The following is a 24,852-nucleotide window of genomic DNA, read 5'->3' as shown; positions in this document are numbered from 1 at the left end:
GGCTGGGGAGGGTGAACATGGCACCTGGACGGTGAGGGGTCAGGGGAAGGGCTTTAGACTTGTTGTAGGTGCCTGAGAAACCATTAGTTCATCATTCAAACCCCTGGCCAGTCCTCTGTTCCAGTGAGCGAGGATGACAAAGAAGCTGTGTGCCGTGACTGCCCCTCACACAGTGCCTTAGATGAAGTGATTCAGGCCCAGGCAGGACCTAGCCCTGTGGCTGGTCACAGAAGTGACTTGTTATACCTTCTGGGTTAGGCAGGGCTGGGATGGGCTGCCTTGGCTATTCAACGTAGCCGAGCTCTGCACTAACTGGAGAGGGGGCACAGGGCCAGGATCTAGATTACAGCCCACAACCTGAGCAATCCAGAGTGGATCAGGGACGGAGACCAAGGATATGATGAGGATATGGCTGTGACACTCAATCGGGATGATTCTCCCAAGCCCAGAATTTGACAACACCTGGAGGCATCTATGTGGAAGTTCAGGGAAGTCAGGCGACCAGGAGTGCTACTGAAAATCCTACAGCATACAGGACAGCTTGCCACAACACACATCAACAGTGAGAATCCTTGGGAATGAGACAGGCTAAAATCCCAACCTTTCTCCCAGAGGACACTTCCCCCCCCCCCCCCCCCCCGCCCTTTCATCATTTAGCCAACCACACACTGAGGACTGGGGGAGGCATGGGTTCGGCATCAAGAAGAAAGCATTACCACACCTCATTCCACAGGCTCCTGGGTCTCTAGTAAGTCAAAAGTCAGCCACTGTATGTCATCTCCTTGTAGCACACAGGTGGCAGGTGAGATGTGATAAAGGTCTTCACTGCTACTGTTGCCAATGGCAGCAAGGATCAGAAGCCACAGAACACGCCCAGCCCGCCCACGCTCCCGCCCCTACTCCCACCCCCATCCCCACCCTGATCCAGGCAAGCAGGAGCTGAGTTGGATAAGTAACTGAAGCCTACGAAGGCAATGGGAATTCATTCTGTGCACAGGTTTGGAGACGGGCCCCAGAATATAGTAACTGAAAAAAAAGAAAAGTGCAGAATCGAGGAGAGGGCTGTACTGTCCTTCCCTGGAAGGAGAAGAAAACACAGTGTCCCGAAGAAGAATGACAGACCACCTGCAAGAAGCCTTGGGTCTGTGGCCACCGTGCTTGCCTTCACCTAGAGCGATTTCTTGTCCAATGCACCTTTTATACTTTATTTCCTGGGAAATCTGTGCGCAGTTGCTCTGCTCATCTCCGGAGTTAAACAGCTTTTCTAAACTGGCCAGGCCACTGGCACGGAGCTTTAGATAAAGGCCTCTAAGTGGTCCCTTCCTTAATGTCACTGGTAATCCCGAAGGAGTGTTTTCAACACTCAAAAGGCCTGTGGGTGAGGATTCCAGGCGTTTGAAGGACTCCCAAGGGAAGGGCGGTGGGTGCACAGAATCAAGGCCAATAGCAACCCTTCCCCCTTTTCACGTCTCCTCTTTCTAGGCTGGGCAAGTGAAAAGAACAAATGGAAGGTCTGCTGAATTGAAGGTGGCCAGCATCCGGGACTAACCTGGCCCCGCACCATCCTCGCCCCCGCCCCAGTCCCCGCCCCTGTCCCGCCCTCTCACACACGGAGGAGGGGCGGCTACAATGGAGCCTCCTGCGGGCTTTGTGCACTCTTGGAATCCAGCTGTCGCCGCCCCGCGGAGGTCGGTGTCCCCCGAGGGCGCCCATTTCCTGGCCGCCCATCACCCGGAGTGCTTTGGCAGCCTCTGTCCAGGCCGAGCCCACAGCCGCTCCTGCTTTCTCCGTGTCGGACCATCCCCAATCTGTCTCCAAAATGCCTGTGGACTTCAACGGGTACTGGAAAATGCTGAGCAACGAGAATTTCGAGGAGTACCTGCGAGCGCTCGGTAAGCGTGGCCAGTGGTGCGCATCTCCGGGCTTCCCCGCAGACCCTGCCACCCCGTGCTCAGAGCACGATGCTGGCAGAAAACTAGAGGGCCCGAGCTGTTAGGGTTAATTGGTAGCAAGAGTCCATAGCTAACTCCAGAGGCAGATAATTCAATTAGTAGAGTAGGGCTAGCTTTGCTAGTTTGTTTTTAAAGGTCTAGAGGGTAAAAAGCAAATAAAAACAAAACACAAAACTTTGTTTTCAAAAGAATAAAAAAGGAAAGGAAAGGCACAGACGGCTCTCAGAGGCCTCGCAAAGTGAGCTAGGAGTCCCAACCTTGTTTTTCAGTTGCGAACCCTGCTACCCCCTAGTCTGATTTTTCTTGACAACTCTCTGGCTCTGGCTCTGCCTCCCGTTTAGATGTCAACGTGGCCTTGCGCAAAATCGCCAACTTGCTGAAGCCGGACAAAGAGATCGTGCAGGAAGGCGACCACATGATCATCCGCACGCTGAGCACTTTTCGGAACTATATCATGGACTTCCAGGTTGGGAAAGAGTTTGAGGAGGATCTGACCGGCATAGACGACCGCAAGTGCATGGTGAGATCCCTTTGTGTCTCCTGCCCTGGGGCTCTGTCCTAGAGCTGGGCTAACTCATCTGGAGGAACCAGAGATCTGGTGTTGGTGGCTGAACAAAATCGGTTGTTTGGTCAGCTGTGAAAACGCCAGTTTTCTGAGTCTCCAGCACCCACGGTCCAGGTTCTGTGCCAGGTGCTCAGACACACATGGCCTCAGCAAAGCTCACCCTAACTGTGAGGAGATAGGAGCTCATTCATTTTACAGATAAAAATCAACATAATGAATCAGGTAGAGTAGTGGGGAGGGGAGGGAATTCCAAACAAAACCCTAAACTCTTTGGTGGAGAACAGGAAGAAAGGAGGAGAAACAGGGAGCCCTGTGAAGTATAGTTTTTCCCAAGTGATGATCTGGTGTGAGTTCTCTGTAGGGAACAGGGGCACCACCATCCCCCACTCACCCCCACCCCCCACCTCCCACCCCACCCCCACCCCCCCGCTGGAAGCCCCCTGACCTGCAGTTCTTGGTGCAAAGCTGGGATTTGGCCCAGAACCACACTGATACCCACTGAGCCCTCAGCTTCCTTTTAACCTTTTACCCAATTCCTAAACCTACAGAACTGCACCCAGCTTCCAGGGTCAGAGGAAGAGGCAGTAAGGGCAGGGTAGACCCCAGCCCCTCCTGTCCCAAGAGTGGGAAACTAGTGACCCACAGACCCCAATTAGCAATTGCCCAGCAGCCTCCGGAAGGTCACCCTCAGGTCTCCATCCGCATTTTGGGCTTTCTGGGAGGCCAGGATACTCCCAGTGTCTCTTGCATAGCTGGATCCAGACCTGGCTTATGCCTGTTCCCAGCAGCTGCCTTGCTTTGCAGAAGAGGAAGCTTGCTACCCTTCCCCCATTTGCCAAGGACATTTAGGGTGGCCTGCTGTATACTGTGCACTCTGTGATGTCCCACCACAGCTCAGTGAAGGGGCCACTGGGAACTCCATATAAGCTGGTAACTGGGAGGAAGAAAATTGCAAGAGCTGGTATTTGAGTCTTGTTAGGTTGAAGGCCACACCCCACCCTACGCTCTCCCGGGGCTCCTCTGTGGATAGTGTGTGTGTGTGTGTGTGTGTGTGTGTGTGTGTGTGTGTGTGTGTGTACACACAGTATAGCTAAGTTCTGGAGGCTGCAGCGGAAGAGGGTGAAGGAGCTCCAGAAGGCCCACTCAGCCTTACCTGCTTTGTTCTTTGGGAAACCACCTGACCAGTATCTGAGTCTGCCATTGGGAATTGGGGGCTGTGGGCAGCAGTGTCCTTGGAGAGAGGCCCTGGGAGGGAGAACGGGACTATTGTAGGACAATGCCATGCTCAAAAGCAGCAGTCCTCAACCTGTGGGTCACAACCTCTTTGGGGGGGGAGGGGTCACACATCTGATGTCCTGCATTTTTACATTATTATTCATTACAGTAGCAAAATTACAGTTATGAAGTAGCAACAAAAAAATAATTCTATGGTTGGGGGGGTGGGAGTCACCACAACGTGAGGAACTGTGTTAGGGTCACAGCATTAGGAAGCCTGAGAGCTGCTGACGTAGTCTCCAGGCACGGATGCTTGCAGTCAGAATGGGTACCCTCAGACAGGGCCTGCTTTCTCTCCATTGCCCAAGACTGCTTCCAGGGGGAACAGGGCCACTACATGGAACTCTGCTCCATAATCCAGTTCCCTCTTAGGGGTGCTCTCATAACACATTAGATGTGTCGTTATTTAGGGTCACTGCAATTCTGACTGTGCTGGCTTGTACTGGATCGATTATTGTTACTGATCTGCTGTGTGCCTGTGATGTCATAGCTTACATTAATTCATTGATCCTTCCCTGACTTTATATAGAGGATTTCTTCCTGTGTTAACCTTAGGGTGGCGTTCCCTGTGGGGCAGAGGGAAGATCTGAATGAGCAGGCGCGCGCACACACACACCACACACAGAGTACAGTCCGTGACATCCAGGAACACACAGTTACTGTGTGAGGCAGACACCCAAAGACCAAAACAGTGTTCTCCATGAAGACAAAGGAAGCAAGTCGTGGGCAGGCTGGAGGGGATCCTAGGGTTCTGGAGGAGGTCCCTTCTGCAACCAGTGGGAAGCAATGGGACGTGGGGTGGGGGTGAGGGATTTGGACCACAAAGAAAGGAGGAATGGACACCTTTCTTCGACTTTCCTGGTGCATGAACAAGTGAAGAAACCTGGTGGCAGCTCATGCAGGGTCATGTGGGGATGCTGCTGCTGCTATCTTTATTGCTGCACAATTTGTTGGCATTACTCTCTGGGAGGTGAGACTGTTGTCAGTGTCGGGGTCGCAGTCTGTACCTCACAAAGCCAGGCTCAGCTGCCTGTCCTGGATAAGCCAATTCTTAAAAAGACAATTTGAATAGTAAAGAACAGAGAAAGGAAATTTAGTCAACATGGCCACACTGGAAAAAGGGACAAAGAGACCCAGTGGCCCATCTCCCCAACTTCTTCTTGGGGTTCTAAAGTGAGATTAAGGGTTAAATAGAGGGCCAGAGATTTGCATGTCTGAGCAGTCCTGCCAAGGTGTGTCCCTGCTCACCACTGACCCTCTTTGTTTTTGCTCTCATGAGCTGTAACAAGTAGCTATCTCTTCCCACTTGGCCTCTGGCTGGCCAAGGCTTTAAGCTTTTTTTTTTTTTTTTTTCCTGCCAGAATGAGATTTCTGAGGGAATCCCAGTTTCTTGGGGTCCATTGTTTCAATGATCTGATAGGCATAAAGGGGACACAAGTGTCTTTTTAAAATATCTTTATTCCCCACCTCCCAATACACAAGATAGTCAGGAGATGGACCTAGCCCTCTGCTCCTGCTGGGGTGGTCCTTGGGCCCCCTGAAGTGCAAAGAAGCCCTTTCTTCGGGACTGTCCTCTGGGTAGTGTGCAGGTGTAGACCGCAGTGGAGAACAATATTGGGGTAGGTAAGGGATAACAAACAGGACAGCTCAGAGAGCCTCAAGGGGCACAGATGAAGACGCCTCCCCCCACCCAAGTATGGACACTTCCACCAAGCTTGCCATCTGCACTGTACTGAGAAACCCCCAGCCTCCAAGGTGTGTGTTTGCAATCGGGTACCAGAGTCTCATTTTGACTTTGGCTTACTCAGTCATGGGCTCTGTTCATCCTTCTCCTTGGGCTCTGCAAGCATTTCTTGTCACTTCCTCTCTGTCAGTGAGGATCCTGCCTTCATGGAGTGCAGCAAAGGAGTGGGGCTTAGGAAGATTAGCAGTAGGTAGTGGGGGGGGGGGGGGTGGTCTAAGGCAGTCAGTCACACTGTAGTGTGATCCAGACTAAGAGGCACCCCTCTTTGGTCTGGGAGGTCAGAGACAGTTCTCATCACAAGGAAGTCTGATCTGAGGCTGGTAGCACAAACAGGAAGTAGCTGTAGCCAGCCAAAGAGGAAAGGAATGAAAGGGCAAAGGGCAAGAAAAGTATCTGGGAAATAAATGTCATTTTGGACCTGTTTCTTGCTGGGTTCTGAGCTCAGCCTGGGGGAAGCTTCCTGGGTGCCCAGGACAGCAGAGGAGCGAGGTACAACAGTGGGCCATTGCAGACTCATTCATGGTAGCAGTATAGAGAACTGAGGGCTGGGACTAAGGGAGCTGTGGTTGGGGGAGTACCCCAGGAGGGAGCCCCTGAGCGGAGTCCTGAAGGACAAGGTGGGAAGGAGAATGAGGAAACCAGACCACGCACGGTGGAGCCTGGTGCTCTGCAAGAGCTTGTAGCTGAGGTGCAAAACGTGGCAGAGGGACACCAGGTGATGAAGACCTGAGAGAGGGACCTAAATATGACCTGAGAAGCCAGCAGGGTGTCCTTACTGAGCAAGGCAGGGCCAGGCTAACATTCCTCTGCAAAGGGCCGGGAGGCTGCTGGCGCAATGTCTCTGTTTCTTCCTCTTCTGTGGGAATCTTATCTGCATTCAGAGCGGCAGCCAGAAGATGGAATCCGGCCTGCAGATGTATTTTGTTTGGCCTGCACAGCGTTTGAGCCAGTTGCCAGCGAGGGCCAAGGATTCTAAGATTTCACAGGGAGAGGGGGAAATAAAATCCTACGTCTGACTGTTCTCACAAAACAAAACATTAAGAGCTGAAAACAGCAAGCTTGCGTTCTCTCTCACTGTGTGGGTCTCATGGATACTGGCCAGTGCTCCCTTTATATGAGCAGCTTGTCATCATCCTCACCCACCTTGGTACCCGAGGTCCAGGGTCGAGTAGCAATTTGTCTCTTTTTACTGTGCAGCTCCTCCTTTAGAGTAAGGTGGCATCTCTCTGTACTGGCTTGGTTTTACCTCCCCTGCCACCTTGCCACCACTTAGCCTACTAGTCTGGCCAGTAGAGATCCTTCACGACCACGGTGCCACACAGGCCTCGGTTCTGGTAGATGTATAGAAAGGCTGGTTCAAACCCAGCAGGCACAAGGGGAATTCTCCACTGCCTTCTGTCTCCTTTGCCCACACTATGCTGGTATCAGACAAGAGACCAACCTGCATGGGTTTATCAGGGTGGGGCTCCCTCAAATAGATCCCCCACTTCCAGTCAAGACAGTCCCTAGAGTCATTAAGTTCTTTGTCTTTAGCCATCCTCCATATTGAGTCGGTTCTGTGGGATGAGACTGAACCTCAGCAGTGAGCCTGGCCCTGCATCCTGGTGGCAGAAGGGCCATTTGTCACCCCACGGTGGACACCAGATTGGGGTTTCCCTGGAAGAGGCCTCTTTTGTTCACTTGGGTCTGGCACCGCCTTCATATCTAGCTTTGAACTCGGGATGACCCCTCCACAGGGCCTGCCTTCCACTCCCGGCACTTGGCCCTCTGCTGCTTTCTTTGTTTTTATTATAAAAGGGAAGGAGAAAAAAAAAAATCAAATAGCGGAAGAAAACAAAAAAGGGACGGAAAGGGCCCCCCACCCCCAACGCAGCTCATACACTAACCCTCAAAGGTTAGTAGCGCTGCAGTTCCCAGTGGGTCTGTCTGGAAAGCCTTGCCACATGTGTCCAGTCTACCTAAAGCTGGAAAAAAGGAAGAGAGGGAAGAGAAGAAAAGGGAAGGAGGGAAGGGAAGAGAAATGAGGAGATTCCATTTTTCTGCGCATAGTGTTTTTACTTCATGGTGCTTTTTAGGCATCTCTTCTTATCCACACTTTCAGACTTTTTTAATCTTTTTTTTTTTTTTTAACCATCTGTGTTTCTCTCCCTCCCCTCCTTAACATCCTTGAAAAATGCCCATTTACCCGTTCATCCTGCCAGGCATCTAATTAGATATGGCAACACATGAAATCCATCAGGCTCCTCTTAGCGCTCTGGTTTAAAGTCTTGCCAGCTTCCTGATCCTGTTCTTGACCCCATTAAAGAGATCTTTGGGTTCTTATGTTAATAAATATCATGCCAGTGGTGAAATTAACGCCTCAGGGCCGCAGGGCTCGGATGCTGTTGGGTTTGGGAGCCTTCTGAGAGCTGCCCCTGCCCAGATCAGGCCCAGGCATTCAGCTGGGTCTTTTCCAAGTCCTCAACACAGGATCTCTTTCATGTCCTAGCTAAAGTTCTCCGACCTTTGAAATCAGTGTCAGCAGCATGCTTTTGAGGATTATAAAAAGAAGAATTAAAGCAACCAAACAAAATGTACAAAGTAGCTTTCGGGACTCATACTGGCTTTTTAAGTTTGGAGTTTTTTGTGAGGCAGGAGTGAGGGAACAGAGCAGGCAGTAAATCATGAGTATGCCTGCACCAAGTGCTCTCCCCGCTTTCCCAGCCTTGGTCCTCAGAGCAAAGGCTCTTCAGCGAGGATCCTTTTACCCATGTCATAGATGAAAATCAGAGGCTCAGAGAACGAGCTTCCACGGTTCAGGCTCACCCAGGAAGCTTTCTGGCTGATATGTTTGTGAGGATCTCTGCCCCAAGGTCTGTAAGATGAACAGGGAGCGTCCACAGGGTCAGCGGGGCCAGGGAAGAGCTGATGTTACTGTCAGCACAGCAGGCTGCAGCGTGACAGCAACTGATTAGACACCCTGCTTCTGTTTCCACATTTGCAAAATGGGCAGTGTGATTACTGCTCTGCCTGCCTCCCCAGGGGTCAATTCCATGGACCACAGAGATAACACACAGTGCCTTTCCCATCCTGTCACACCACCTGCGAAATAAGACCAGCACCCCTGCTGACCCCTGGACCACTGAGGATCAAGGCACACTCGTGGAGGAGGTCTGGTTGTTTGTTGAATAAATCACAACTGTTTGCTTTATTTTTTTCCTGGCCATCATGGCTTCCTTACTCTCATTCAGAGAGACACTTCTTTTTTACTGCTGGTGTGGGAATTCCCTACTCCCTTCCTGGGTCCTGATGGGCCCACACATTCATCTGCCCAGAATGAGCACTTGTTGCCAGGGTGATGCATGGGAACCCCAACTGGTCCCGTCACATCCTCTCCTAGGATTTAATCTGAGGACTATGGGAGAGAGCTAAGCTGGTGTGACACAAGCTCGAGGCTCTCTGTGGCCAGGGCTGGCACCCATCTTGCCACTTTCTGCCGCTACTTGGAGAACTCCAAATGAAGGGGAAAACAAGATAAGGTTGGGAACAAAAGCAGAGCAAGGGAAAGAAGGAAGGGGAGGGAGAGAGAAAGGTTGGAATGGTATGGGAGTTCTCAACACTAATATAATTTTCTATATAGTTAACCTAACAGATCGTCTTCCTTTCTCCTTAAGCCCTGTGAGATGGTTTCCTGTCTCTTTGTGCCTGGACACATCCTAACCCACTCAGACTCTTGAGCTCCTGAGCTAACCACCCAGCAGTAGTTTTCACACGCTTGAGCCTGTCTTGCCACGAGTTTCTCAATCAGATCTCTGGGGTGGGGCCCGAGTGTTTGTCTTTCTAACAAGTCCCCAGATACTGCTGGTTCTGATGGCTCCGAGCCTCCTCTCCCCCTCCCCTTCCACCCTGGATGCCATTGATACTGTGGGGAACAGCTGGCCGGGCCCAGGTTCCTATGGCATATTCTCACCATAGTGCAGAGCAAGAACTTCTGTTGCTTCTGTGTTAAAGCTGCTCACTCCCTGGGGCTGGACGAGCGATGACAGGTACAGCCCTGTCCCCTCGGGAAACAGGGTCAGGGACTGCCTGTGGACACAATCCATGACAGTTAAGGGTCACAGTGATCCAGGGACGTGGCTGGATGTGGAGATGAACAGACGAAGGATGCGCGGAGTAGATGGGGAATGACAGAGCGTTTAGTTTAGGCTGTAAATTGAATCCTGCTTCACCTTCCAGCTGAAGAAATGAGTCCTCATGTCCTCATGTGCAAAGAGGAACTGGAGACCATACCCACCTAAGGCACTGTGGGAATTAAATATGGTGAGATGTATATATATATATATATATATATATATATATATATATATATATATATATATATATATATATTGCAGACTGGTAAGCTACCTTGAAAACTAGTGCCTTAAAGCCAGTCATTTACTTCATTTACAAATATGAGCAAAGTTCAGAAGGGTGACGTGTCCCCGCTGAATGCCTGTCAGCTGGGATCTCAAGGATTCTCTCTCCAGATGGTTCACGTACACTTACTCTCCGTGGCAGCTGAGTTTCACGAGTGGGAGTCTTGAGAGAGGAAAGCAGATGTGTGATGTGTGTGACCTTTCCTTAGGAGCTCTGGAGGCACCGTGTCAGTCGGCTTTCCATTGCTGTAACGCAACGCCTGAGCTGACTTAACTTAAAAAGAGGAAGGGTTTATTTTGGCTTGCAGCCTTGCAAGCTTTGAGGGATGACTAGGTGGTGCTGTTCCTTCTGGGCCAGCGTCGAGGTGGGAGGACTTGGGAGGAAGCTCCTTCCAGGGAGTGCCTATTCACCTAGTGGCCGGAAGCAGAACAGTGTCCCAGTAGCCCCTTAGGGAGTATATCCTCCCATCACCAAAATGTTTCCAAAAATGGCGGCAACTCTTAAAGTCGCACCACCTCCCAGTAGGGCCACAGGGTAAGGGCTAAACCTGGAATCCACGGGGGCTCGGGGATCACCTATCCAAACTGTCACGTCTCCTGGCAACTCTTCTGAATTCTGTTGGTGGTGAGAAGGGCTCAGCCCTCTTCTTCAGGAGGGGACCCAAGCTCCACACCTGAATAAGCAGGGCATGTCAGAGCTCTAAACAAACACTGCCTGATGCTTCAGGAGAGCTGGCTGTGTTATATGGTGACAGGCTGTCACCATGCCCTGCCGCACAGCCCCTTTCTCTGGCTAAGCTTTGAAGGTCTATCCAGATTGGGCTGTTTTGTCTCTGACTAATGGGAGTGGGTGGAAGAGAAGTCACAGCAGGTGTGCCTGAGCCTGTCCTTTGTAGTTAGGGTGGGGATTTCTCACCTCCTCCAAGCCCAGCTCAGGAGACCATCTTGTGGTCTGCCAAGGGGACAGTAAGCCCTCTGGGAAGTCTTCAGCATCAAGTCAACACTCCCTGTGAAGATCTCCTACTGGCATCCCCATTGTGAGGGCCCAGGGGGACCCTGGGAGTTTGGTGCCTTTAACAGTTACTCCTGTGACCGTTTGTCCTCTAGAACTCAAGCCCTCGGGGTTAGCTTTAGTCATTTCCCTGTGGTCTCCAGTATTTAGTGATGTTTTTTGACTTGGAGTTGATTGAAAACACTCCTGAAAACAAGGATTAAGTCCCCTCTCTGGGAATCCTTTTTGGTAGCATCAGCCACTTGTTTGTCTAGAACCCCGACACACACCCAGTCTTTGTGTAAGTTAAACTGTATTAGAGCACACGTGTGTGCGTGTGCACACACACACATACACACACACACACACATACACACACACACACACACACACACACACACACAAGGGGGGGGGGCACTGACTCACCCGGGAACCTGCCCTGCTGTCTACAACCCTTCATTAAAGTACGTTTATATCATTAGCAGTTCTGACTTCCGCTTGGGGTTCCCTCTGATATGCAGATACCGCAGGTTGGCACCTTGAATAATACAAGGACAGTACAGCATCTTTCCTCCCGCCTTCCCCACCAGCCTGCCTCCTTTTTGATGCGGAGTACAGGAACAAGGTAGAGGTTGTGCAGGCAAGAAGTGTAAACCAGATGGATGTATACAGACAGGGATGGCAGGAAACACAGGCTCCCCAGCCATCTTCCCCGCCATCTTCCCCTCCTTCACAGTGAAGCTGGCCTTGCATCCAGCCAAAGGAAAAAAAATCTGTCTGGCAATGGGCTGTGAGTCAGAAAAATCTCCCTACTCTCTGGCTTGGCCCACACACAGGCTTACCCAGGGTTATATTCCAGGAAAGCTTTTTTTTTTTCCCTCCTTAGGTTTGCACAAAGGTGTCTGTGTGCAGTTTCCTGATTTAAAAAAAGTCCCTCACTGCCCCCATAGACACAGCCCTGAGAGCTACTGCAACCGCATGTCTGTTGAGCGCTCCAGCGGGCTCTGCCTTCCCTCTTTACCCTCCGGGCGGGAGAGCTCTGCCAGGGCCACACCACTTCCTAACCGTGGCCTTGGACTCCAACTTTAGATATTTGTGACTTTTGAATTTGTGTAGCTCAGAGAACAAGCTGCCTCCTCCTGGCTTCCTAAATACCAAATCATCATGGGTGGCTAGAAAGACTGGCATGTTTGTCCCAGAGACCACTACGCAGCCGTGTAAACGGGTTGCTGTGAAGATAAAAGTGTTTAAGGGCAATTCATTGACGGACCAGTGCCAAGGACTCTGCTTTGTAATCTCCATCTTCCCCCTTTCCGTCGGCTTGCTCTGGATATCCTGCCTGTAATAACAACAGTGGTAACAATGTACATCTCTTGCGCTGGCCCTGTGCCAAGTGCAGTGCTTCTGTGGACCACTGAGTATTTTCAGTCACCTCCCTTCTCCCACCCTCAGCATTGCAGCCCCTCCTTCACATCTTCCAGGGGAACCCGACCACCACGCTGCTCCCCAGCTTGACACCCCCAGTGCAGACAGCCCTACGACCTTAGGATATAGCCTCCTGCCTCCCGAGCCCTGCTTCCTGCCACACACCTTACACTCCTGGCCCCATCCTGGGTGTTTATCTTCTTTTGCCTGCCCTGCCCACTTCTCTGGGACGATCTCTTTTTGCCTCTTTTTTGGAAGCCATACTTACCCATTGGCAGAGAGCCAGCCCAGGCTTACCTGCTCTGTTGGTCTTGTCTGGATTTCCCATCGTGCCACCATCCTTCTTTTTGTCCCAAGCACCGTCTCTGTGGGTACTATATCTCTTGCTAATGTATGTGAGATTCTAGACAGCAAAGACCTCCTTCTGTATCTCAAGGCCTGATGCAATGGGCTCCAGTGTATTAGTGAGAGGAGCATTAAGTGAAACCACAGAACAGTATAAGGTTGCCATTGATTATATCATACTTTTAATAATCCAATTTGATGATAGATTGTGTCTGCCAGGTATTTCCCCTCTGCCAAGCCTTCTTGTAAGCATTCCGTGTGTGTGTGTGTGTGTGTGTGTGTGTGTGTGTGTGTGTGTGTGTGTGTTTTAATTTTAATCATTACAATTCTATAAAGAAAGTGCCCTAATTCTCCCCACGTTGCACATGAAGAAACTAAAACGCAGGACAGATAGGTACCCAGTGGATTTGGATCCCAGCAACGTGACTCCAGGTGGCCAGCAAGGAGAAGCGTGGCTGTTACTTTAGGGGTCAGCACTCGCTTAGGGATAGAAAATGCAGGGTCCCTTCAGGAAGCAGTGTTATGCGACGGGCTCGTCAGTGGCTGGGGAGTGAGGTCTGTTTTGAAATCTATTCTCTCCAACCATGGAGGCCACAGGGCTCACCGAGAAGCCCAAATTCGGGGGAGACAATTATCCCTTATCTTCCTGTACACGGTTTTTCATCCATGCCCCGCTCTGTCTGAAGAGTCCAAAAGTGACCTGTCAACTCTGAAGTCCAACCTCCTTTGAGGTCTTATTTCTGTGTGAACTGCTATTCTGGGTGAAATTATTCCCCTCTCTCTGAGCCTCTACTAGTCTGTGAAATGGGGGTAATTAGAAAGTGGGGGGCGGGGTAACTGCTTCTTGGTGAAAGTTAAGTGATAATTGGTGTGTAGCTGCTCATCGGGGTGGGCTGTCACTGTTTGTCCTCCCATCCTGTGAACTGTCACCTCAGGAGATAAACTCTTGCATAGACACACGTATGAAGGGACACCTGGCCATCCAGGGAAGATATAATAAGGTTAGGAGAATGGAAGGTTTAAAAAAGCATGTGCCACTCCATACTACAGACCAGGCTGGGCGAGGCCAGCAGTGGGTCAGTCTCTCTCTCTCTCTCTCTCTCTCTCTCTCTCTCTCTCTCTCTCTCTCTCTCTCTTTCTCTCCCCCCCCCCCCCCATCTCTCAGAGCTATAACCACCATTTGCAATGAGGAAATGGTGGCTACAGAAGTGGAGTGTTCCAGACTCCCTTGCAGCCTGCGAGATGAAGATCCGTGGTGGAAGGCGGCCCTGTGGGAATAGAGGACAGGCTGTGGGCTCAGAGTCTGACAGGAGGGGGTTAAAACTGTGACCCATGTTCCTCCATGCGACCCTTCTCTGCTGGCCTGCCTGCATTTCCTAGGCTGCCCCCTCTACCTGGGATTTTCCTTCCTGCCCCCTTCCTCCTCTTTTTTAATTAGTTGTTGTTGTTGCTTTGCTTTGTTTTGAGACAGGGTTTCTCTATGAGTCGTGGCTGTCCCAGAACTTGCTCTGTAGACCAGGCTGGCCTTGAACTCAGAGATCTGCCTGTTTCTGCCTCCCAAGCACTGGCAATTAAAGATGTGCACCTCCTGTTTTTTGTTTTGTTTTGTTTTTTGTTTGTTTGTTTTTAACAGAACTCTGTCTTTCTGACGTCAGTTCTAGTCACTCGTGGCCACACCTCCTCTGGGCTTCCCTACCTCAGACTGCTGAGACAACCTCCTGCTTTCAGACGTCAGCTACCCAGGATCTACCGTTCTTCAGGAAGTTCCTCTCTCCTTGTCTTCTTTTCCCTCACTTGACCTCCTTCCCTCAAGCATCCAGTGTGCAGGAGGTTGTGAGAGGGCTGGACCATGGTTGCTGAATGCTGCTTCCTGCAGAGCCAGGGTGCACATCCTCCCAGGGGACTGCTGAGCACAGTCTCTGACAGATCCACAGCTGGGTGCCCTCACTCCTCAGACCTAAAGCTGCCCCAGGAGGTCCTGAGGTGTCGAGGTGACATGCTTCACAACCTGCTCAGTACCCTGCCTGCTACTTTCTGAGTATCCACACTTGTTACAATGGTGACCATGGTGGTGGTGATCATGACCTGATGCTGTCGCTTCAACCAGGAAGCTGTGGCATAGACCTCTACCATTTTCCAACCTAGCTTCTCACCCCCTCCTCAGAACCCTGGCCTCCGTGAGAGCCCTAGCACTCTAATGGTCTAAACTGACTCCAGGCCCTTTCCAAAGCGACTGGTGAGGGGGGAATAATATACCAAGACTATTAATCTGAACATATTTTTTGTCTGTCCTAAGACTCGAGTTATCATTTGCTGTTAACATCTGTGTGGTAGAACTGAACTTCTTCATTGCCAAATTGCATTCTCTTGAGCCCACCCAAGGTCTTGTTACAGCAGTATTCATTCATGGTGGCTGTTCTTAGTGGTCTTTATGTCTCTAATTAATCATACATGTTTAAAGCCTTATTAATTTGGTGTTCATCTGGGATCACAGCAAGTTGGCTTTCTCTCCTAAATGTACTGATTTTAGGTAATTCCCCTAGAAGAGGACCACAAAAAGAGAAGCCACTGCCTATCCATTACACTTCTCAGCGGGGACAGAACTGAGTGTGGTTAGCCCCACTGGCAGCAGGCTGAACCTTACTGAAGCTTAGGGCTCTTCCCCCCCCCCCCCCCAGCTCTAATGCTTGAAGATTATTGAAACATTGTTGCAAGCTCCCAAGACAGGGAGGGCCTGGCCTCATGTGTTTGGGCTTAGGGCTTTTCTACCCCTCCCACCAAACAGCAGATTTAATACAAGCAGCAAAGACTGTCTTAACACACCCCCAGGAACAGAAATACCCCCTGCATGTGTTAAAATTAACCTGCAGGAGGACAGGCACATCACTGTCTTTTAACAGTTCACAGACCGTAGGCAAAAAGTGCTAACTCTCTGTCAGGCCTTTGACTTTTATTCACAAATCTAAAGACTGTGGGTGTTGGGATCAGAGCTGGGTCTGACTCTGGGGCTTGCAGACAAGACTCCTCATAGGCAAAGGCTCCTCTTACGACCTGCCTCTGGACCCACAGAGACAAGACTGACCCAGAGGCTGGTCCAGGAAGAGAGAACCTGGCAAGGCTGGGTGGACAAGTGTGGAGGGGTAGAAGTGACCAGTCACCCCTGTCCTTGGAGTAGATGAGTGGGAGGAAGTAGGAACTTTAATAAATGTCACACATTTTCTGAGAGCCACATGGAGTCTCAGCGTTTATGGGTCATGCCAGGCCACTGTCTGTCACAACCAGTGCTAGTCACCTGAAAGGGACAAAAGAGCATTAGGACATCCCCAGGACAGGGTCACCCAGGCTTCCTGGACACAGTGCCAGCTAGAATTTATGAGTAGTTGGATGGTGGATAATGGCTTTTGAAATGGCAGTCCCTTGTCAGGGTGGTATAAAACAGTCCTCACTCATCTCTTGGCACATGGTTTAGAAAGCTGCTGACACAGGCAAAGTCATGTGATTTGTTCATTTTAAATAAAAATGTGGTCTGGCTTTGGTTAAAAGCACCCACCCTGGCTCCAGCCCCTTTGTACCTTCCTGTGGTTCTGGGATAAGAGCTGCTGAGGGGCTGAGCTGCAGTGTGACTGTCCCCTGCTTTGTCCTCGGATGTATCTGGCCTTCGTGTCTAAGGTGGAGTTCTCAATCAAGGTGGTGTCATCATCACCACCCCCTCCTCCAGTCTCTCTGAGACTTGAAAAGTGACAGGAACGGCTCCCTGACTGAGGTAACCCGCCCCAGATGCAGACTAATTGAGTAACTTTAGGCAGGTGGATCAAACGGCCTCTAAGATGGCTGGCCACTGACCTCAAAGGAAGGCCAGAGATGTTTTTGGATCATAGATTAGGCTGTAAGAAGAATTTACATTTTGTGTCATAGAAAAGGAATTACTACTGGACATGGTGGGGCATGCCTTTAATTCCAGTACTTGGGAGGTGGGTCTCTGAGTTTGAGGCCAGCCTGGTCTACGTAGTGAGTTCCCGGTTAGCCAAAGCTACATAAGGAGACTTTACCTCAAAAGCAAGGAAGGAAGGAAGGAAGGAAGGAAGGAAGGAAGGAAGGAAGGCAGGCTACCTGTTTGTCCCCTCCTTCTGCCACCATTTCCCCTTTCACTTCATTCTGAGTGATTGCCCTCCTCTCTGACGCTCCCCACATCCTCTTTCATGTTCCTAAAGAAGGCCAGACTTCGAGTCACTGAGACAAACACCAGGTAGGCTAGGCTGACCTCACACTTACAGTGAGCCTCTTACCTCAGTCTCTCAAGCGGTGGGACCACCAGTACAAACACACCTGACTTAAGCAGGTGTCTACCAGGTGGACTGCTGTGGGAAACAGGGGTGCCCTTGAGCTATGCAAGGTCCGTGCTCTAGGCCGAGTGACTCCGATAAGGTCACCTAACTTCTCCAAGCTCAACTGTCCCTCCATATTCAGGACAGTCAAGAGTGATCTGCACTCTAAGTTACCCCCTGACAAGAGTCAAGAAGAGCTTGGCTGGGGCCAGGAAAGGGCTTGGACACTGACAGGTGACAAGCGAGGGACCTTGTCCCCACGTGTAGGACTCTCTGAAAGGCTTGTATACATTAGGTATGCATTTGCTCCCGGACCTCTCCATCAACCACAGTGCCTGACCTTCTGCCTGCCACCAGACAGCCCCATAAGCAGAGGTATTACTTTTGCTTGTACCCTGATATGTCCTAGGATCTGGAAAGAGTGACCACCTCCTGGGGCCGGAAGCCCACCCCTACCTCCCGAATGTCCACCCCATTTGCGGCCATTCTCTGACCCAGGCCATGGAGGGTGAACAGGTCTGAGTCTGGGGATCAAGTTGGCATGGTCATCAAAAGCTTTAAAAGCCTGCACACAGTTCCATGAGACAGTCCCTCCTTGGGACATAAACTCTGAGAAAATAATGTCCTGAAAACTGTGTATAGGAGGAAGTCTTATTTATATTAGTATAGAATTACAAAATACCCAAATGTCCAATAATAGGTAACTGGCTGAATAACAGCTCACTAAAACACCACCAGGGCCAGCTTCAAGTGACTGAGTGCAATGTAGGCCCTGAGGGCCTTCACACTTGCCTGCTGTTGCTATCTTCAAATCATTAGCATTTTTAAATAAGGGACCCTCATTTTCAATTCGGTCTCTGGTCCTGGCAAATGATGTGGCTGTTTTCTGGCTAGTACCTAGCAATGAAAAGAATGCTTATGGATTCTATTTGTGGAAGTGGAAATTGTCTCTAATAAGTGAAGAAATGAAGGCATAAAGGCACAAATGATCCAATCCTAATTTTCTAAAAGCAGAAATATATAGGCATGCTAATAGACGGCCAGACAGAAACATACCAAAATGTTTAGCAGGTCTCTCCGAAGAACAAGATTACACAGACTTGTCTTGTCTCCATTTCTTCTAAGCAGAGGGTGTGAACCTGCCTACTGCCTAACTGTTCAGGAAAAAGCAAAGCTGTAGATCACAGCAGAGATCCAGTCAGTCTGTCCATGCCTATAGATGGGGTCAGGAGCCCTTCACCTGCAGAGTAGGTCTCTGCATAAACACAGGGTGATCGCTTGCTGAGGAAACCGAGTATTGTTGAGGAGCTGTTTGAAGCCAAGGACTCATTTCTCGGTCTGCCTCCCCATCCCAAGCCTGGCACGGATGGCACCCAGTGCATGGCTTTTTGCCACATTTGGGACAAGAGAACATCCTTTGCCTGTTAGTCTCGCTGGACGTGGGCTACACTGTATTCTGACCTGAGACTGGACTCTCTCAGGCTTGAGGCTACACATGTGCCCCAGGTGAGTCTCCAAATCAAGGAGAGGAGCCACAAGTCTTCTTGTGCCCCGACTCACTGTGAACCCCCTCCAGGAATGAGACCAGATGTGTGCCTGTGCAGAGTGGTGCACACCCATCTGCACCTGCCTCCTTGTCCTATGTCTGTGTGTGTGCTCATGTCAGTGAGCGTGGGCGCACGTGTGCTGTGACATTCGTGCGGAGGTCAGAGAACAACCTCAGGTGTCCGTTCTCACCTTCCACCTTGTTTTAGGCGTGGTCTCGCTTGTTCACTGCTGTTTATGCTAGGCTCATCAGTCCACTGGCTTCAGGCAATTCTGTCTGCCTCCCATCTGCTGCTAGGGTCACAGTGGGATTGCAGACGTGTGCGCTATCGCATGTGGCTCTGGGGATCCAAACTTAGGGCATCAGCTTGTGCAGCAGGCACTGTGCCTTCTGAAATGTCTAGCCAGCGTGTGTGTGTGTGTGTGTGTGTGTGTGTGTGTGTGTGTGTGTGTGTACATGTGCAGGAGCATGTACATATGTGTGTGCCTGTATGTTGAAGCCAGAGGTCAACCTTGAGAGTCACTCATCAAGAGTGCCATTTACTTTTATGTTTCTTCTTCTTCTCCTCCTCCTCCTTCTCCTTCCTTCTTCCTTCTTTCTTCTTCTCTTCCTCATCCTCCATCTTTTGTTTGATCCCCATTAGCCTGTAGTTCACAGATTAGGTGAGGCTCCCAAGGATCTTCCAATATCTGTCTCCCTAGTACCAGTATCCTAAGCAAAGATTAGCACCAGCCTTTTACATGAATTTGGGCCTCTAATTCAGTCTACTTTTGAGTCAGACCCATCTCCCAGCTCCTCGTCCATCTCTCGCTGCAGGCTCATCTCAACAGCAGAGGGCAGTCATGCACAGCAAGCCCAGAGAGGGGGTTGGTGCACCTTAGAGTGCAACAAAGAGAGAGGGGATTTGGGTCTCCAGCGGAGGGTCCTCACTCCACCCCGCTGCCCAGATTTTAGATGTCCTGATGTGACACTGATTGTGGCAGAGGAAACAAGAACGACAGAACCTGAGCTCTCAAAAGCCAGGGCCTGAGAGTCAGTGCCCTCATGACAGGTGGTACCGTGGGGACTCAGTGCATGTTAAAGACTCACCCGAAGACATGCAGTGAGCAAGGGTGAGCAGAGAGAGCCCTTCCCGCTGCACAAGGAAGCAGGGTTCATGGCGAGGACCTTCCCTTATGGTATGGATGTATATCTGAAAGAAGGTGAGTGCAGTATGTGGAAGATGTCCTGGCCGTGTCTGTTCACCCAGCTAAGGGCCTGTTAGCTGTAGGCACTGGGCCCCTCCCTGGTCATGCTAGGAAGACTAGACTGAGCTCCCGTTCTTTGGAGTCCTCCCTCTCCCATGTTCCTGGGTGGGTCCTCCTTCTCCCATGTTCCTGGGTGGGTCCTCCTTCTCCCATGTTCCTGGGTGGGTCCTGACTGCTCCAAGGAAGCAGAAACACCTCAGGGATCGCCTGTGTTCTCATCTCAGCTTCTGGAAGGGGACTCCATGCCCTGTGAAGATGTGAAGGCGCAAGCATGGGACGTGGTGGTGTTTCAGATCAAGGGCAGCCTGAAGGCTGGTCTCTGGCAGGATGGGAGGACTCGGCACACAGTTCAAGTTCTTAGTACTTGCACATTACACTATCTCACCTCTGCCTTTACCTCAAGAACCTTTCTCCTCCAGGCCACCCTCTCCTCTTTGGAGCCCATCCCAGTATCTCTGCCTTCCTGGCCTCCCCCTCCTTAACTCACTGCTAGCCTCCTAAGACATCGGGTTTGAAATGCCAATGACCATAAGGCCTTTAAAAGGAAGCCACGTAGCACAGTGGAAAAGGGGACTTCGGAGCCCCACTGACTTATGGCCTGACAACCCAGATAAACAGAGCAAGTCTTTTAACCTGGCCCACATACAGAAGATCCGAGTCCATGCAGCAGGCTGCAACCATGGAGACTGAGACTTGGCTTAGAGAGACAGGAGGCTGGGGGCTAACCCCTGCAGCTAGTTGCGGATATCTGAGGTCATTCTCCCTGTGAGGTGAAGGCTCTTTGTGGGCATGGGTGGGGCTTTGCAGGTATTGCAAGATGTTGAATGACTGAACTTTCAGGGTATAGGCAGGGGTTTTCTCACGGTCAAGGTCAGGGCCAGGCCCCGCTGGTGTACCCCTAACCAGTGCTCAGCCCCAACCTTCCCAATCCCCTCTCTCGGCACTACCATAGTAAAAATTTTTCCTTCCTAATTGCCCTTTTAAATGGAATTTACGAAAGTTTTCATGAATTTTAAAACTGATCCGCACATTTTAATAAAAACATGTGTGGGCAGGCTACGAATTTTCTACACTAAAATTGCCATAAGCGCATCTTAAATTATTGAGGTCAGGGGCCTCCCTCTCCTTCAGTCCTGGAGAGGCGGGGAAGCTGCTTTGCCAGATCTGACTACTGTGTTTCCTGTTTTGGCAGACCACGGTGAGCTGGGATGGTGACAAGCTCCAGTGTGTGCAGAAGGGCGAGAAGGAGGGGCGTGGCTGGACCCAGTGGATCGAGGGCGATGAGCTGCACCTGGTAGGTTCCGTGGGCGGCACCCAGGCTGTGTCCCCAGAGGCCCTCACTCCATGGAGGGGTGAATGGACACTGGGAAAGGGCACCATAGCTAGACCGTGGGCTCTCAGTGACTCAGAAAGCCATACATTGTGTTTTCAAGGTCTAAGGCTGACTCAAGAAGGTCCAGCCGTGGGGAGCAAGTGGAGAGGCATTTGGTGGTACTGGCCGCTGGAAATGCCTTCTGTTCTCTGGAAATGAGAATCAACTTCCTATTTTGGTGGTGAAAAGGTGGAACTCTGAGAGGCTCACTTGCACGTCCCTTTGCACTTCCACAAAGCACAAAGCCAACCTCTGCTTCCAGATAACATATATGTGCCCTGTGCAAAACCGGACGAGAGCAAAGCAGAATTCAGCGGGAGAATGTGATCTCAGCTTAGGCCAGGGGCCAGGAAAGGACCATTCTCCACCATCAGTCTCAGGCGGAAGCCACTTCTACTCATCTTCTGCCTGGGAAAAGCAAGCACAAAGCCCTGGGTGCCTGCGAGCTAACATGGCCAGTATCCTCTGAGGGGGAAGTCCCCATCACTCCTCCACCATGGAACTCCCCAACCACCCTTCTGCAGAATGAGCCTGGTCCAGATGACCCTGAGCTTAATCCTGGGCCACTCGCTGGGTGCCTTGGGGAGGTCCCCAGCTGTCCTCATCCTCACCTCATAATGCCATCTTGCTCTGGGCTCTGCAGCTGTGAGGGTGTGAGCTGCAAGGAGACGAGGCCAGCTGCATGGAGCCTGTTCTGTGGGGTCCACCCTCTACTCAGGATCTACGCTGGGTCTCTGTTTGCTTCGCTGCAAAAGGGGCAGATATGATCTCAGTGTCCCCTCACTCGGCAGCCCTGCGGCTCTATGCCACAGGCCGCAAATCAGGGTGCAGAGGGTTCTCTGAGGTTTCACTTTGATTCTCAGAGGGTTTCAGGAGTCTTCAGTCAGCACTTAAACTCTAGTAAATGTCACACAACTGTTCAGTTTCCCAGCCCCGCTTCCCAACAACTAGGAAGACGCAGACTTTGATTGCCGTTGTCAGCCGGCGAGAGTCCGCTGAAGCTGCCCCCGTGGGCAGATATTGGACTGTCTCGGTTGTTCACAGAACTGCTTGGGTCACCTCGCTCAGGATGATCTTTTCTGGTTCCCTCCATTAGCCTGCAAATTCCATGCTTTCCTTGGTTTTAATAGCTGAGCAGTATTCCACTGTGCAAAATGTACCACAGTTTCTTTATCCATTCCTCAGTTGAGGGGCATCCAGGTTGTTCCCAGATTCTGGCTATCACAAATAAAGCTTCAACTAGGAAAAATCATCCTGAGTGAGGTAACCCAGACCCAGAAAGACACGCATGGTATGTACTCACTTATAAGTAGATATTAGCCTTATAATACAAGATAAGCACACTACATTCCTCAGACCTAAAGAAGCCAAATTACAAGGAGGACCTTAGGGAGGAGGCTTAATTCTCGTTCAGAAGGGCAAATAGAATAGACACCGGAAGGTACTGAAGAGAGGGAACAGGATGGGGACCTACCACAAATGTCCTCTGACAGACTCCACCCAGCAGGGGAGGGAACAGCATGGGGACCTACCACAAATGTCCTCTGACAGACTCCACCCAGCACAGGAGGGAACAGCATGGGGACCTACCACAAATGTCCTCTGACAGACTCCACCCAGCAGGGGAGGGAACAGCATGGGGACCTACCACAAATGTCCTCTAAAAGACTCCACCCAGCAGGGGGCTGATGCAGATGCTGACACTCACAGCCGAACTTTGGGCAGAGCACAGGGAGTCTGATGGAAGATTTGGACGATAGAAGGACCCGGAGGGGACAGGAGCTTCATAAGGAGACCAACAGAGCCAAAAAATCTGGGCTCAGAGGGGCCCACAGAGACTGGTGCACCAATCGAGGATCATGCATGGAAAGGACCTAGAGCCTCTGCACAGATGTAGTCTACAGGCAGCTCAGTCTCTGTGTGGGTCCCCTAATATGGCGGAGGAGGGGCTGTTTCTGACAGGAACTCTGTTGCCTGCTCCTTGATCATTTCCTCCTGGCACGGCCACCTTGTCAGGCCACAGAGGAAAAGGATGCAGGCAGTCCTGATGAGACTTGGTAGGCTGGGGTCAGATCATAGGGGAGGAGGGCTCCTCCTTTCTGAGGATTAGGTGAAGGGGGAGGGGAAAGAGAGAGTGATGGGAGTTGGGGAGACAATAAATATGTAATGTTAATAAATTAGTAAAATAAGTTAATAAAAATAAAGTTTTAAAAAGGAAAAAAAAAAGAACTACCTAGAAGGCAGGCTCCACCCACTAAGATACTGGCAACTCAGTTATTATTTCCAAGCTCTGGTAATTCCAGTGGATAGCCCAGGCTTGAATCCTGTACCACTCTGAAGCAACCTAGTGAACCATGCCTCAGAGCCTAAGTCTTTCTAGCCTTGGCACAGACCATCCCAGGTCTAAAGGCTCCTATAGCTCTTTGGCTTTTTAAGGGAGTAAGGAGAGGGAAGCCAGCGCTGCCTCCTACTGGTCAACTTAGAGTCACCCCCCTCTCCCACCCAGCTCTGTCTATAGGAATCAGAGAACCTGATCTCTGTGGACCCCATTCCATCAACTTTCAAAGGAACTAGTGGAGCTCATAGGGAACAACTTTAGCCATTGACTGTGTTCCAAGTCCCTGTCCAGAGATGCTCTGGGCCTCACGTGTAGCACTGCTTTAGCTAATAACCAGTGTCTTTGTCATTCCAGGAGATGAGAGCAGAGGGTGTAATCTGCAAGCAAGTGTTCAAGAAAGTGCACTGAGCAGCCCGAGTAGATAACCTTGGTCTTAAGGAACAAGCGGGATGGGCTTGTGATCAGGAGCTCCCTCTGCCTGGCGTAGAGCTGAAACACATGGCGGCCCAGGTATCTGCTGGCAGAGTCTCTCTCTCTCTGCCTTGTCTCTTTTCCTTTTCTCAAAATGAAGCTACCCCCAATAAAGGTGATCTCTGTTTAAGACCTGTGTTTTGGAGAAATTCCACATTCACCTGCTCTTGTTTTTTCTCCAGGGCCTCCGAGGCCTGTTTTTCCCGATGCCTCCCTTGGGTAAGGGGAGAAACTCTGCAAAGATTTCATCCTGAAGATATAGCTATGCATCTTTCTTTCCCCCCAGAAACACAGCTTATCTCTGCAGTGTGCATGGTTTGGTACCCATCGTGTGAGTGTTAAGTACTTTCCACATCACTTGTCCAGTCCAAGCCACAGTGTAGTGATGCCACAGAAGCAAGAGGCACTGAGAGCCGAAAGAGGGCTGCACAGCAGAATCTGGCTTCACACATGCATGGTACACCCAGGAGATGCTCCAGTGTTAGCTATGAAGGAGATGGGAATGGACGGGGTTTTCATCCGAAGCTGGAATGAGGTGACCCCTAAGCAAAGGCAGCTGCTGATTGGACTTGACTTCCGCCTGCCCACTGATGGGCTGATGCCACGCCATTCTCACCATTCAACATGAGCCCTAACCCTCAAATCCCTCTAGAAATGGGAAATCAGCCTTGGCTCCACACGCAAGTGTAAGTGATTGCTGTCTGTGCCACCATTGCTGGCTGTGCCACCTTTGCTGTAACTTAGAGAAGGGGCTGGAGAGGTGGCCCAGCAGTTGAATGCTTATTGCTCTTTCAGAGGACCCAGGACACGTCCTAACACAAACATGGCAGCTCTTTACCACCTGTAACTCCAATTCTGA

The 24,852-nt window shown here is 50.8% G+C and overlaps 1 protein-coding gene across 1 annotated transcript; it reads left to right on the top strand.

The window, feature by feature from the left end:
- The first annotated feature begins 1,607 nt into the window (after window positions 1–1,607).
- Window positions 1,608–24,123, top strand: RBP1 (retinol binding protein 1). The gene is given in 5 exon segments (XM_084752243.1): window positions 1,608–1,769; window positions 1,771–1,892; window positions 2,294–2,472; window positions 21,005–21,106; window positions 23,877–24,123. Coding segments are annotated over 5 exon segments (597 nt in total). The 5' UTR covers window positions 1,608–1,629; the 3' UTR covers window positions 23,931–24,123.
- Window positions 24,124–24,852: the final 729 nt, after the last annotated feature.

The sequence above is a fragment of the Acomys minous genome (genome assembly GCF_964271855.1).
Source record: "Acomys minous genome assembly, chromosome: 13".
Taxonomy (NCBI): Eukaryota; Metazoa; Chordata; class Mammalia; order Rodentia; family Muridae; genus Acomys; species Acomys minous.
This window is presented reverse-complemented; position numbering and strand designations above follow the sequence as displayed.